General features: G+C 39.7%; 1 protein-coding gene across 7 annotated transcripts in view; it reads right to left on the reverse strand.

Moving 5' to 3' along the window:
* Positions 1 to 12908, reverse strand: part of ipo8 (importin 8) — a 56692-nt gene that overhangs the window by 39307 nt on the left and 4477 nt on the right. For 6 of the 7 annotated variants that reach the window (XR_003598868.1, XM_028043663.1, XM_028043662.1 and 3 more), the window contains exon 3: positions 10645 to 10801. The exons of the other annotated variant lie outside the window; for it this stretch is intronic. Coding sequence is in view for 5 of the 6 variants with exons in the window: in XM_028043663.1 (XP_027899464.1) it covers positions 10645 to 10801 (157 nt within the window). In the remaining variant the exon portion in view is untranslated. The remainder of the gene's footprint in view (positions 1 to 10644; positions 10802 to 12908) is intronic. 7 annotated transcript variants of the gene reach the window in all.

Raw genomic sequence — 12908 nt, forward strand, 5'->3', positions numbered from 1 at the left:
TTTTTTTAAATCAGTAATTCCATTCAAAAAGTGAGACTTGTATATTATATTCATTTGTTAGTACTCACAACTAATGAAACCCCCAAATTCTGTATCTCAGAAAATTAGAATATTACTTAAGACCAATACAAAAAAAGGATTTTTAGAAATGTTGGCTCACTGAAAAGTATGAACATGAAAAGTATGTACAGCACTCAGTACTTAGTTGGGGCTCCTTTTGCCCAGATTACTGCAGCAATGCAGTGTGGCATGGATTCCATCAGTCTGTGGCACTGCTCAGGTGTTATGAGAGCCCAGGTTGTTCTGATAGTGACCTTCAGCTCTTTTGAATTGTTGGGTCTGGTGTATCATATCTTCCTTTTCACAATACACCATAGATTTTCTATGGAGAAAATGTCAGGCGAGTTCGCTGACCAATTAAGAACAGGGATACCATGGTCCTTAAACCAGGTACTGGTGCTTTGGCAATGTGTGCAATTACTAAATCCTGTTGGAAAATGAATGCATCCCCTTAAAGTTGGTCAGCAACAGGAAGCATGAAGCGCTCTAAAACTTCCTGGTAGACAGCTGTGTTGACCTTGGACCTCAGAAAACACAGTGGACCAACACCAGCAGAATACATGGCACCCAAACCATCACTGACTGTGGAAACTTTGCCTGGACCTCAAGCAACATGGATTCTGTGCCTCTCCTCTCTTCCTCCAGATTCTGGGACCTTGATTTCCAAAGGAAATGCAAAATTTACTTTCATCAGAGAACATAACAGAACATAACATAACAGAGAACAGTCAGCAGCAGTCCAGAGTCGTTTTTGTCTTTAGCTGAGGCAAGATGCTTCCGATGCCGTCTCTTGTTCAGAAGTGGCTTGACAAAAGGAATGCGACAGTTGAAACCCATGTCCTGCATACATCTGTGTGTGGTGGTTCTTGAAGCCCCGACTCCAGTTGCAGTCCACTCTCTGAATCTTTCCCACATTTTTAAATGGATTTTGTTTCACAATTCTCAGGATGATGTTATCTCAATTGCTTGCACACTTTTTTTTCTACCACATCTTTTCCTTCACTTCACCTCTCTATGAATGTGCTTGGACACAGAGCTCTGTGCACAGCCAGCTTCTTTAGCAATGACCTTCTGTGTCTTGCCCTCTTGTGCAAGGTGTCAAAGGTCAGTTTCAGTCTCAGCAGTCATCCCCGTGATTGTGTAACCTACAGAGACTGAAAGACAATTTAAAGCCCTTTTCAGGTGTTTTGAGTTCATTAGCTGATTAGTGTGTGGAACCTTAGTGGACCTTTTCATGAAGGTTCAATACTGAACCTTTTCACTATATTAAAATTTTCTGAGATACTGAATTTGGAGTTTTCATTAAGTGTCAGTACTAATCATCAACACTAAAAGAAATAATCATTTGAAATATATCAGTCTATATGTATCGAATTAATATAATATAGAAATTTTACTTTTTGAATGGAATTTCTGATTTAAATAAACTTTTTCATGATATTCTTATACTTTGACCAGCACCTGTATTTATCAAAGTATTTTATGACAAAAGAAGTTATAGCCATCAACCTATAATTGTTGTTTTCTATAGGACAGTATTTCTTTGGAATGGAAATAATGGTAGATATATATTCCAAAGGGCAGGACAAGCTCAGCAGAGACTCTTTTTTTTCTGAGAACTCTGGGGTGGTGTGGTATGTACACTGACTTACTGCTGTACAGTGTAGGTACTCCAAGTGTACAACAGCAGACCCAGATGCCATTTTCCCAGAATTAAAGACATCTACTCAGCTTACCTACTCAAGCATCTCAAAAAGCATCTCAAAAGACCCTTTTCACCCAGGATGCTGCCACTTCTCCATGCTAACTTTTGCAAAAAATATAGTTTTACATATTTGTTAAAATTGACACCATGCCACAATACTGTAATATTAGACAATCTATATAAAAATTAAGTTCTCTCACCTCTCATCTCATCCTGAAGGTGGAGGTGAGCCGTCTGAAGAATTACACTGCTCCCAGTCAAAAACAACCATAGTTTGAAGGGGGGTCTTAGTACTGTCAATCAACCTCGTGTTTATGCTTCTAAATATGCTAGCGGTGGAGAAAATAACAGAATGTTCCAATAAAACTGTTTTTCTGCTGTCATTGGTGGACATGCTAACTGGCCTGAGCATTCATGGTAGGCTCCATTGAGGTGTAGCGTAGCAGAGAGCAAAGGCGAGGGATTGGTTGTGTCTGACAGAGCAATGTATTTGTTCAGATGACAGCAGGTCCACAGGGAGAAGGCAGACGAGCTCAATTTATTTCACAGATTATCTGTCTTATACTGCCAGGACACAGTGATACTTTTAATAAATGAGTAAATAAATATATCTTTTTTATAAACATTACATACTGCAGCATTAAGTAGAGTGCAAGAGACAGTCATGCAGAAGATCCTAAGGGACTACTGAAAATTATAAACTGAAACTAGAAAATTTCTGAAGAAATTTAACCGGGGCCTGCCAAAGCGTGCCCGTCGGTTTGGGCCCGGCGTTGTCATGCTACAAATTAGCATCGATGCTAAAGAACGCTGCAACGTAATCAATAGCATGTGGAGAATCACAAGAACGTTAAGTAAGGTGGACGTGCACCATTCAGTATTATTTAAACATTTTTCAATGCTTTTATTTTGGAAGTTTTGTTAAACTTCATTTCAAAGGGCCAAACTAATACCATGTGTAACAGTGCTTTGGATGAAAAAGTCAAATAAAGCCAAAAAGAGCAATTACATGATGTAAAAATATTCAAGGCTTTTATTTTGGAATTTTGTTAAACTTCATTTCAAAGGGCCAACCTAATCCCATGAATAACAGTCATTGGATAAAATCAGTTATATAATGCTCAAAACACAAGTAGTTGATGTAAAAATATTAAAGGCTTTTATTTTGGAATTTTTGTTAAACTTCATTGCAAAGGTCCAAACTAATCCCATGTATAACAGTCATTGGGTTAAATCAGTTATATATTGCTCAACAGAGCAATTATCTGATTCAAAAATATTCAAGGCTTTTATTTTGAAATTATTATTATGCTTCATTTTAAAGTTCCGAACTAATCCCATGTGTAACAGTTACTGAGTTAAATCAGTTATATACAGCCCATAGCAGCAAGTAGTTCTAAAGGCCAGTTCAGTCCTGATCTGTTTCAACTGAGCGTTCCACTATAGTTAGAACTACAGTGATGCGTATTTGTAGTCCTAATCAGCAGCCAATAGGCTCTTGAGTTCCGTTGCTATGTTAAATAAGTTTCTCACCAAGGTGTGAACTGTTAGTGAGAGAGCGACAGAAAATCCTGTCGCATGACTTTGCTCTGAAGCACCGTGACAAAAAACCGTACGGTCTAGATAAATTTCGAAAACATTTTACCAGAGCAGACATGCGTATGTATCAATGTCAGGACCGATTTTGATACCAATCGTGCGATATTTGTGGGCGTGATGGCGATTTCAAAATTATTTTGGGGTCAAAAAATCTCTTCATTTCTCACTCTAGCAGAGGGGCAATCAGACAGAGACACACTCTAATTTTAGGAAAAATGAGAAACTTTGGGTCGCTTAGAGACAAATTGTGGACAAACCGTAATTAGTATCGACGAGCCGTCTTCACTTTCGAAGAGATCACAGACGTATCTACAAAATGAAATTTGAATGGCATTTCTACGTGAATTCGTGACGACACAGAAAATCCTCAAAAATAGGGTATTTCTAGGATTTTTCCCATTGACTTATAATGGGGTTTTTTTCGTAGTTTTTTGCGAATTATGTCGCCACGTTAACCCCAAATCCCACCAAAAATAATAGCTCCAATGGCGTGAATTTTCTGCACGTTTTGATACCTCATTTGTATGTGTGCACCCAGCAGCATGAGCCGCATTAACGGTTACGGAAGAAAAATAAAGAATTATAAAAATTTCTGAAGAAATTTAGCCGGGGCCAGCCAAGGCGTGCCCGTCGGTTTGGGCCCGGCGTTGTCATGCTACAAATTAGCATCGATGCTAAAGAACGCTGCAACGTAATCAATAGCATGTGGAGAATCACAAGAACGTTAAGTAAGGTGGACGTGCACCATTCAGTATGATTTAAAATTTTGTCAAGGCTTTTATTTTGGAAGTTTTGTTAAACTTCATTTCAAAGGGCCAAACTAATCCCATGCGTAATAGTCCTTTGGATGAAAAAGTCAAATAAAGCCAAAAAGAGCAATTACATAACATAAAAATATTCAAGGCTTTTATTTTGGAATTTTTGTTAAACTTCATTTCAAATGGCCAACCTAATCCCATGTGTAATAGTCATTGGGTTAAATCAGTTATATAATGCTGAAAACGCAAGTAGTTGATGTAAAACTATTAAAGGCTTTTATTTTGGAATTTTTGTTAAACTTCATTTCATAGGTCCAAACTAATTCCATGTATAACAGTCATTGGGTTAAGTCAGTTATATAATGCTCAACAGAGCAATTATCTGATTTAAAAATAGTCAAGGCTTTTATTTTGAAATTTGCAGTATGCTTCATTTTAAAGTTCTGAACTAATACCATGTGTAACAGTGCTTTGGATGAAAAAGTCAAATAAAGCCAAAAAGAGCAATTACATGATGTAAAAATATTCAAGGCTTTTATTTTGAAATTTTCAGTATGCTTAATTTTAAAGTTCCAAACTAATCCCATGTGTAACAGTTACTGAGTTAAATCAGTTATATACAGCCCTTAGAAGCAAGTAGTTCTAAAGGCCAGTTCAGTCCTGATCTGTTTCAACTGAGTGTTCCACTATAGATAGAACTACAGTGATGCGTATTTGTAGTCCTAATCAGCAGCTAATAGCCTCTTGAGTTCCGTTGCTGTGGTAAATAATTTTCTCACCAAAGTGTGAACTGTTAGTGAGAGAGGCTGGGGCAGAGAATACTCTCTTTGAGCCAGCCAGTTGTACTGAAAAAAAGCATTGGGAACAAATCCTTTCCGTTCGGGAACCGTAATACATATTCGAAAAGCGTTTGAAGCGTATGAGAGGGCTATGTGTCTTCTGCAATAGTCCCGAGATTCATATCTGTACCTCACTCACAGCAATAACAGCAATGAGAGAAAGAAATTATGGGCCCAGATCTGGAATTGTAGTCAAATACATGGGAGAGAGCCTGAGACAGCCTTAGAAAATCCTGTCGCATGACTTTGCTCTGAAGCACCGTGACACAAAACCATACGGTCTAGATAAATTTCGAAAACATTTTACCGGAGCAGACATGCGTATCAATGTCAGGACCGATTTTGATACCAATCGTGCGATATTTGTGGGCGTGATGGCGATTTCAAACTTATTTTGGGGTGAAAAATTGTCTTCATTTCTCACTCTAGCAGAGGGGCACTCAGGAAGATTCACACTCTAATTTTAGGAAAAATGAGAAACTTTGGGTCGCTTAGAGACAAATTGTGGACAAACCGTAACTGGTATCGACGAGCCGTCTTCACTTTCGAAGACATCACAGACGTATCTATAAAATGAAATTTGAATGGCATTTCTACGTGAATTCGTGACGACACAGAGAATCCTCAAAAATAGGGTATTTGTAGGATTTTTCCCATTGACTTATAATGGGGTTTTTTTCGTAGTTTTTTGCGAATTATGTCGCCACGTTAACCCCAAATCCCACCAAAAGTAATAGCTCCAATGGCGTGAATTTTCTGCACGTTTTGATACCTCATTTGTAGGTGTGCACGCAGCGGTATGAGCCGCATTAACGGTTACGGAAGAAAAATAAATAACTAGAAAAAGAAAATTTCTGAAGAAATTTAGCCGGGGCCTGCCAAGGCGAGCCCGTGGGTTTGGGCCCGGCGTTGTCACGCTACAAATTGGCGTCGATGCTAAAGAACGCCGCAACGTAATCAATGGCATGCGAAGAACCACAATAATGTTAAGTAAGGTGGACGTGCACCATTCAGTATGATTTAAAATTTTGTCAAGGCTTTTATTTTGGAAGTTTTGTTAAACTTCATTTCAAAGGGCCAAACTAATCCCATGCGTAATAGTCATTGGGTTAAAATAGTTATATAATGCTCAAAACACAAGTAGTTGATGTAAAAATATTAAAGGCTTTTATTTTGAAATGTTTGTTAAGCTTCATTTCAAAGCGCCAAACTAATCCTATGTTTATCAGTGCTTTGGATGAAAAAGTCAAATGAAGCCAAAAAGAGCAATTACGTCATGTAAAAATATTCAAGGCTTTTATTTTGAAATTTTCAGTATGCTTAATTTTAAAGTTCCAAACTAATCCCACGTGTAACAGTTACTGAGTTAAATCAGTTATATACAGCCCATAGCAGCACGTAGTTCTAAAGGCCAGTTCAGTCCTGATCTGTTTCAACTGAGGGTTCCACTATAGTTAGAACTACAGTGATGCGTATTTGTAGTCCTAATCAGCAGCCAATAGCCTCTTGAGTTCCGTTGCTATGGTAAATAATGGTCTCAGCAGGGTGTGAACTGCTGACAGAGGCTGAGACAGACACTCTCTTTGAGCCAACAAGTTTTACTGAAAAAAAGCATTGGAAACAAATCCTTCCTGTTCGGGAACCGTAATACATATTCGAAAAGCGTTTTAAGCGTATGAGAGGCCTATGTGTCTTCTGCGATAGTCCCGAGATTCATATCTGTACCTCACTCAGCACATTTACAGCGATGAGAGAAAGAAATGTTGTGCCCAGATCTGAAATTCTAGTCAAATACATGGGAGAAAGCCTGAGGCAGCCTCAGAAAATCCTGTCGCATGACTTTGCTCTGAAGCACCGTGACAGAAAACCGTACGGTCTAGATAAATTTCAAAAACATTTTACCGGAGCAGACATGCGTATTTTGATACAAATCGTGCGATATTTGTGGGCGTGATGGCGATTTCAAAATTATTTTGGGTGAAAAAGTTGTCTTCATTTCTCACTCTAGCAGAGGGGCACTGAGGAAGATTCACACTCTAATTTTAGGAAAAATGAGAAACTTTGGGTCGCTTAGAGGCAAATTGTGGACAAACCGTAACTGGTATCGACGAGCCGTCTTCACTTCCGAAGAGATCACAGACGTATCTACAAAATGAAATTTGAATGGCATTTCTACGTGAATTCGTGACGACACAGAAAATCCTCAAAAATAGGGTATTTCTAGGATTTTTCCCATTGACTTATAATGGGGTTTTTTTCGTAGTTTTTTGCGAATTATGTCGCCACGTTAACCCCAAATCCCACCAAAAGTAATAGCTCCAATGGCGTGAATTTTCTGCACGTTTTGATACGTCATTTGTAGGTGTGCACGCAGCGGTATGAGCCGCATTAACGGTTACGGATGAAAAATAAAGAATTATAATAAAGAAACTTTTCTTGGGAGAATAGCAATAGGTTCCTGCCATTGCTTTGCATGGCAGGCCCCAACTAGAAAATTCCTGAAGAAATTTAACCGGGGCCTGCCAAAGTGTGCCCGTCGGTTTGGACCCAGCGTTCTGATGCTAGAAATTAGTATCAATGCTAAAAAAAAGCTGCAATCATATGAGGACAATGACAAGAATGTTGACTAACATGTACTTGTACCATTCAGTATGATAAAGTAAGTGTATCAGCTAAAATTAGCAAAAATGCTAATGTTAGCATCATTGCTGTCACTAGCTTGTGGGACATCACTAGGATGTTCTCTATAATGGACTTACTCCATTCAGTATACTAAACATGGCTAATAAGTCAAATAAATAGCTAATAGCTTATTTAAGCTAAAATGCTAATGCTAATGAACTGCCTTGCTGTGCAAGGCAGTTCCCTAACCTGAGTGAAACAGATAATGCAGAATGATATTATTGCACCGCCTGCGGCGGTGCACTAACCTCAGGGGCATGTTGAGACTTTTATTTTGAAATTTTTGTTAAGCTTAATTACAAAGGTCCAAACTAATCCCATGTGTAATAGTCATTGGGTTAAATCAGTTATTTATTGCTCAAAAGAGCACTTAAATAATGTAAAATTTCTCAAGGCTTTTATTTTGAAATTTTTGTTAAGCTTCATTTCCAAGCTGCAAACTAATCCCATGTATAACAGTGATTGGATAAAATCAGTTATATAATGCTCAACAGAGCAATTATCTGATGTAAAAGTTGTCAAGGCTTTTATTTTGAAATTTTTGTTAAGCTTAATTTCACAGGTCCAAACTAATCAATCCCATGTGTAATAGTCATTGGGTTAAATCAGTTATATAATGCTCAAGAGCAATTACGTAATGTAAAATTTCTCAAGGGTTTTATTTTGAAATTTTTGTTAAACTTCATTTCAAAGGGCCAGGCAAATCCCATGTATAACACTCAATGGATTAAATCAGTTATATAATGCTCAAAAGACTAATTACATGATGTAAAATTATTCAAGGCTTTTATTTTGAAATTTTCAGTATGTTTCATTTCAAAGGGCCAAACTAATATCATGTGTAACAGTGCTTTGGATCAAAAAGTCAAATAAAGCCAAAAAGAGCAATTACATGATGTAAAAATATTCAAGGCTTTTATTTTGAAATTTTCATTAAGCTTACTTTGAAATTGCCACACTAAACCCATGTGTAACAATGGTTGGGTAAAATCGGTTATAAAAAGCCCAAAACACAAGTAGTTCTAAAGGCCAGCTCAGTCCTCCTCTGTAGTAACTGACAGTGTCCGCCATGTTGTAGTTCTAACCTTCAGTCATTGTAGTTCTAAAGAGCAGCTCAGCTGTTGTGTGAGTGAGACAGAGAGGGAGAGACAGGATTCTGTTTGAAGCAGTTAGTTTTTCTGATCAAAGCAGGCTGAACATATCTTTCTCTAAATGCTGTCAATAGCATGTGGGATATCATTAGAATGTTGTCTGTAATTGACTTACTCCACTCAGTATATTAAACATGGCTAATAAGTAAGAAAATAGCTAATAGCTTATTTAAGGTAAAAGGCTAATGCTAATGAACTGCCTTGCTGCGCAAGGCAGTTCCCTAACCTGAGAGAAAAATATAATGCATGCTAGTATTATTGCACCGCCTATGGCGGTGCATTAACCTGACGGGGACATTGAGGCTTTTATTTTGAAAAAATACATAAGCTTCATATTAAATGATCACACTAATTAAAATGTCTAACAGTGTTTGGGTTAAATCCGTTATTTACTGGCCAAAACAGCCTGTAGCTCTAAATGGCAGCTCAGCCCTCTGTTTTAACTGAGTATTGATTAGAACTACAGTGATGCGTATTTGTAGTCCTAACCAGCAGCCAATCGCCTCCTGTGTTCCGTTGCTATGGTTATCAATCCTCTGCTACCTGTCATGTGTGTGTGACACAGAAAGGTGGAGAAAAAATTCTATCTTTGTGAGACACCCCATTGGTTTATATGGAAAAAGCAGCCTGAACAACTCCTTGCCGTTCAGGAACCGAGAGACGTATTGGAAAACCGTTTGAAGCATATGAAAGGGCTATTTGTCGTCTCCCATAGTACCGCGATTCATATTTGTAGCTCACTCACAGTAATTGCAGTGATGAGACAAAAATGGTGTATGCAGAGCACAGAAAGTTTTCAGAAATACATGGAAGTGAATCTGGGAGAGCGTCAGTTATCCTGGCGCATGATTTCGCTCTGAAGCACCTTGACAGAAAACCGTAAGCCCTAGAGAAATTTCGATAACATTTTACCGGAGCAGGCATGCGTATCGATGTCATGACCGAGTTTGATACCAATTGGGCGATATTTGTGGGCGTGAGGGCGATCTCAAAATTAATTTGGGGTCAAAAATTCTCTTCATTTCTCACTCTAAAAAGGCGGCAGTTGGTGTCAGTTAGGCTCTGCGTTTCGGCAGTTGGAAATTTTGCTCGTTTTTCACTTTTTACGTCGCCATCGTAAGTCCGATTCCTTATAAAAGTAATAGCTTCCTTCTCGGCATCGAGTCGCACGTTTTGATACCACTTTTGTGGGGGTGCACGCAGCAGTACGAGCCGCGTTAACGGTGATGGAAGAAAAATAAATAAAGAGACATTCTATTGGGTGTAGAATAATAGGTGCCTGCCATGCAATGCATGCATTGCATGGGCAGGCCCCAATTATAATATTAAAGAGACGCTTTCTGCCGACAATAGTAATAGGTTCCTGCCATTGCTTTGCATGGCAGGCCCCAATAACTGGTCATACAAATTCACTGACTTTTAAAATTCTAAACTTATACAGTATATTTGCATTCATTTGTTTTTATTTAACTTTATCTGGCCCTTGCAAAATGCAGTTTGAGACCACTGCCTTAGAGTGTGTTGAGTATTACAGTTGTTAATTCCTCTAGTGTTACTGCTGGGTTAAAATAAATGTGGTAGTAATTGAATAGCAGACAAACAATAGTAACAATATTATCTAGAGACATGTGTCTTTTCAAACAACATGGATAGACTTTGCTATCCTGAAATGGACCAAAATGTGAAATTTTGGCCTCTTGTCCATTGTCTATATGTGTTACATATTGAGGCAGAACTCCATTTCTGAAATCCTGGCTAAAGATAGGGATAGAACTGGTACTGGTTAAAGTCATAGTGTGGGCTATGAAGGTACTTAGTACAACAGGGATGTTGTGTGTGTGTATGTGTACCGTATGGACTCTGGACAACGGATGATACCCTCCACTATGTGGTCTCGGATCTGCTGTCGATCATTCTCATGAATGTTGAAAGGAAAAACCACCTCTCCCACAGATGGCTCCCTGTCCTGCCAGTACTGACTCACCATATTCTTCAAGTAGATGGCAGCTAAGAATACACAAACAGTGAGATTTAATAAAGCAACCAAAAACATTGGAGAACTGTCTCCCTGTAAAGACTGTTCATTAAATTTGCAGTAAGTTCTGATACACTTAAATGGACATCAACGATAGGGAGAAAAAGTAAGTACACATTTTAAAAGAAAACCATCTGGTATAAAGCAGTTCCAGCATCAAAATTCTTTTTAATGTCATGGTGCATGAATAAGAAGGATAGAACGTTTTTCTAAAGTACATTAACAGCTTAATCGCATAGTCCCTCTCTTTCTGTTGTACTCCTGTTAGCCTTCCTTCCAACCTCCAGTGAGAAGTTAAAAAGTTTAATTGCACGAGGGACAACGGAGTTTCTCTGTCTGTTGCTCCTGCACTTTGGAAGAAGCAATCTCCCACTGAACCTGCTTTCCTGGCTGCTGGTGACAGTGTGTTGAGGGTGGCTGGCATTGTCTATAATAGCCTGGAGTTTCTGTAATGTTTTCCTCTCTACCACTGTTGCCAGAGAGTCCAGCCTTGCATCGACCACTGAGCCAGTCTAATTTGTTTCTCCAACTTGGAAAGGTCTTAAAAGACACTGCCACCACAGCACAGCATTTAGCTGTAGGCCGTTTTATGGCACCAGACAACAAAGTTTCTCACCAGGCTCCTGTACTCCACTTCATTGTCTTTGATGCACCCCATGATGGCAGTGTCATCAGCATACTTCTGAACATGCTTCAGAGTTATAACAGAAGTCTAAGGTGTACAGGGTGAAGAGGATGGGTGACAGTATTGTCCCCTGCGGGGTTCCAGTGTTGCTGACCACAGTGTCAGACATGATATTATTCATCCTGACTGTGAGGTAGCTGGAAATTCAGATGACCAGGCAGGAGTCCATTCTCATTCTAGTAAGTTTTTCCAGAAGTGCAAGGGGCTGAATTGTACTAAAAGCACTTGAAAAATCCAGGAAGAGAATCCTGACATTGCCACTTCCCATATCTTAGGTGGGCTCGATGTAGGATGTAGATAATGGCATCCTCCACTCTGATCTCTGCCCGGTAGGGAAACTGCAGGCGTTCTTTAGCGAGGTGGTTGAGGAAGAGCCTCACCAGAGTCTCCATCAGATGTAATGTGAGTACCACCGGTCTGCAGTAATTCAGCTCACTGGGCCTGCTGATCTTAGGGACAGGAATGATGCATGATGTCGTCCAGAGTGTGAGCACGCTCCCGAGTTGCAGGCTCAGGTTGAAGACTTGTTGTAATGGTCCCCTGAGCTCTGTAGCACAGATCTTGAGAAACCGAGGGGATACTCTGTGGAGTCCTGCAGCTTTTTGGGGTCGAAGCTTCCTCAATTCTGCCCTCACCTGATCAGCTGTTTAGTGTGAAAAAAGCTGTTTGGAGGGAAAGAAATGAGAGGAGCTACTAAGCTGCCTTGGAGAAGGAGGTAGGGTCAGGAGGCTGGTATGGGATAGAAGTGAGGGAAGGGGGCCATGATGGTGGAATGACTGCACCTGCTTGCAAGGAGGAGGATGTACTTGGAGAGAGCACTGGGGCATAGCAGATGTCACAGGGTTTCCCCAAGTTTATTATAAACTGATGTAGATGCCAAGGAACCTGAGATCTGGTACCATCTTCACCCTATACCCATTTATAATGATGGGCTGAATGCCTGGTTTGTGCCTCCTAAAATTGACAGTTGTTCCATCTCATCGGTCTCATTTCCTCCAGAGATATGCCCCACCGTAGCATCATCAAAAAATTTTGTGATGGTGTTATTTGGGTGGGGCTACAGTCATTGGTGTAGAGCAGGGGTCTCAAACTCCAGGCCTCGAGGGCTGCAGTCCTGCAGTTTTTAGATGTGCCACAGGTACAAAACACTGGAATGAAATGACTTAATGACCTTCTCCTTGTGTAGATCAGTTTTCCAGAGCCTTAATGACCTAATTATTCTGTTCAGGTGTGGTGCAGCAGAGGCACATCTAAAAGTTGCAGGACTGCAGCCCTCGAGGACTGGAGTTTGAGACCCCTGGTGTAGAGGTTGTAGAATAGGAGGCTTAGCACACAGCCTTGTGGGACTTAGCACACACTCAGCGCTGAGGACAGGTGGGATCTTACTCACCCTC

The sequence above is a fragment of the Xiphophorus couchianus genome, chromosome 17 (genome assembly GCF_001444195.1).
Source record: "Xiphophorus couchianus chromosome 17, X_couchianus-1.0, whole genome shotgun sequence".
NCBI lineage: Eukaryota > Metazoa > Chordata > Actinopteri > Cyprinodontiformes > Poeciliidae > Xiphophorus > Xiphophorus couchianus.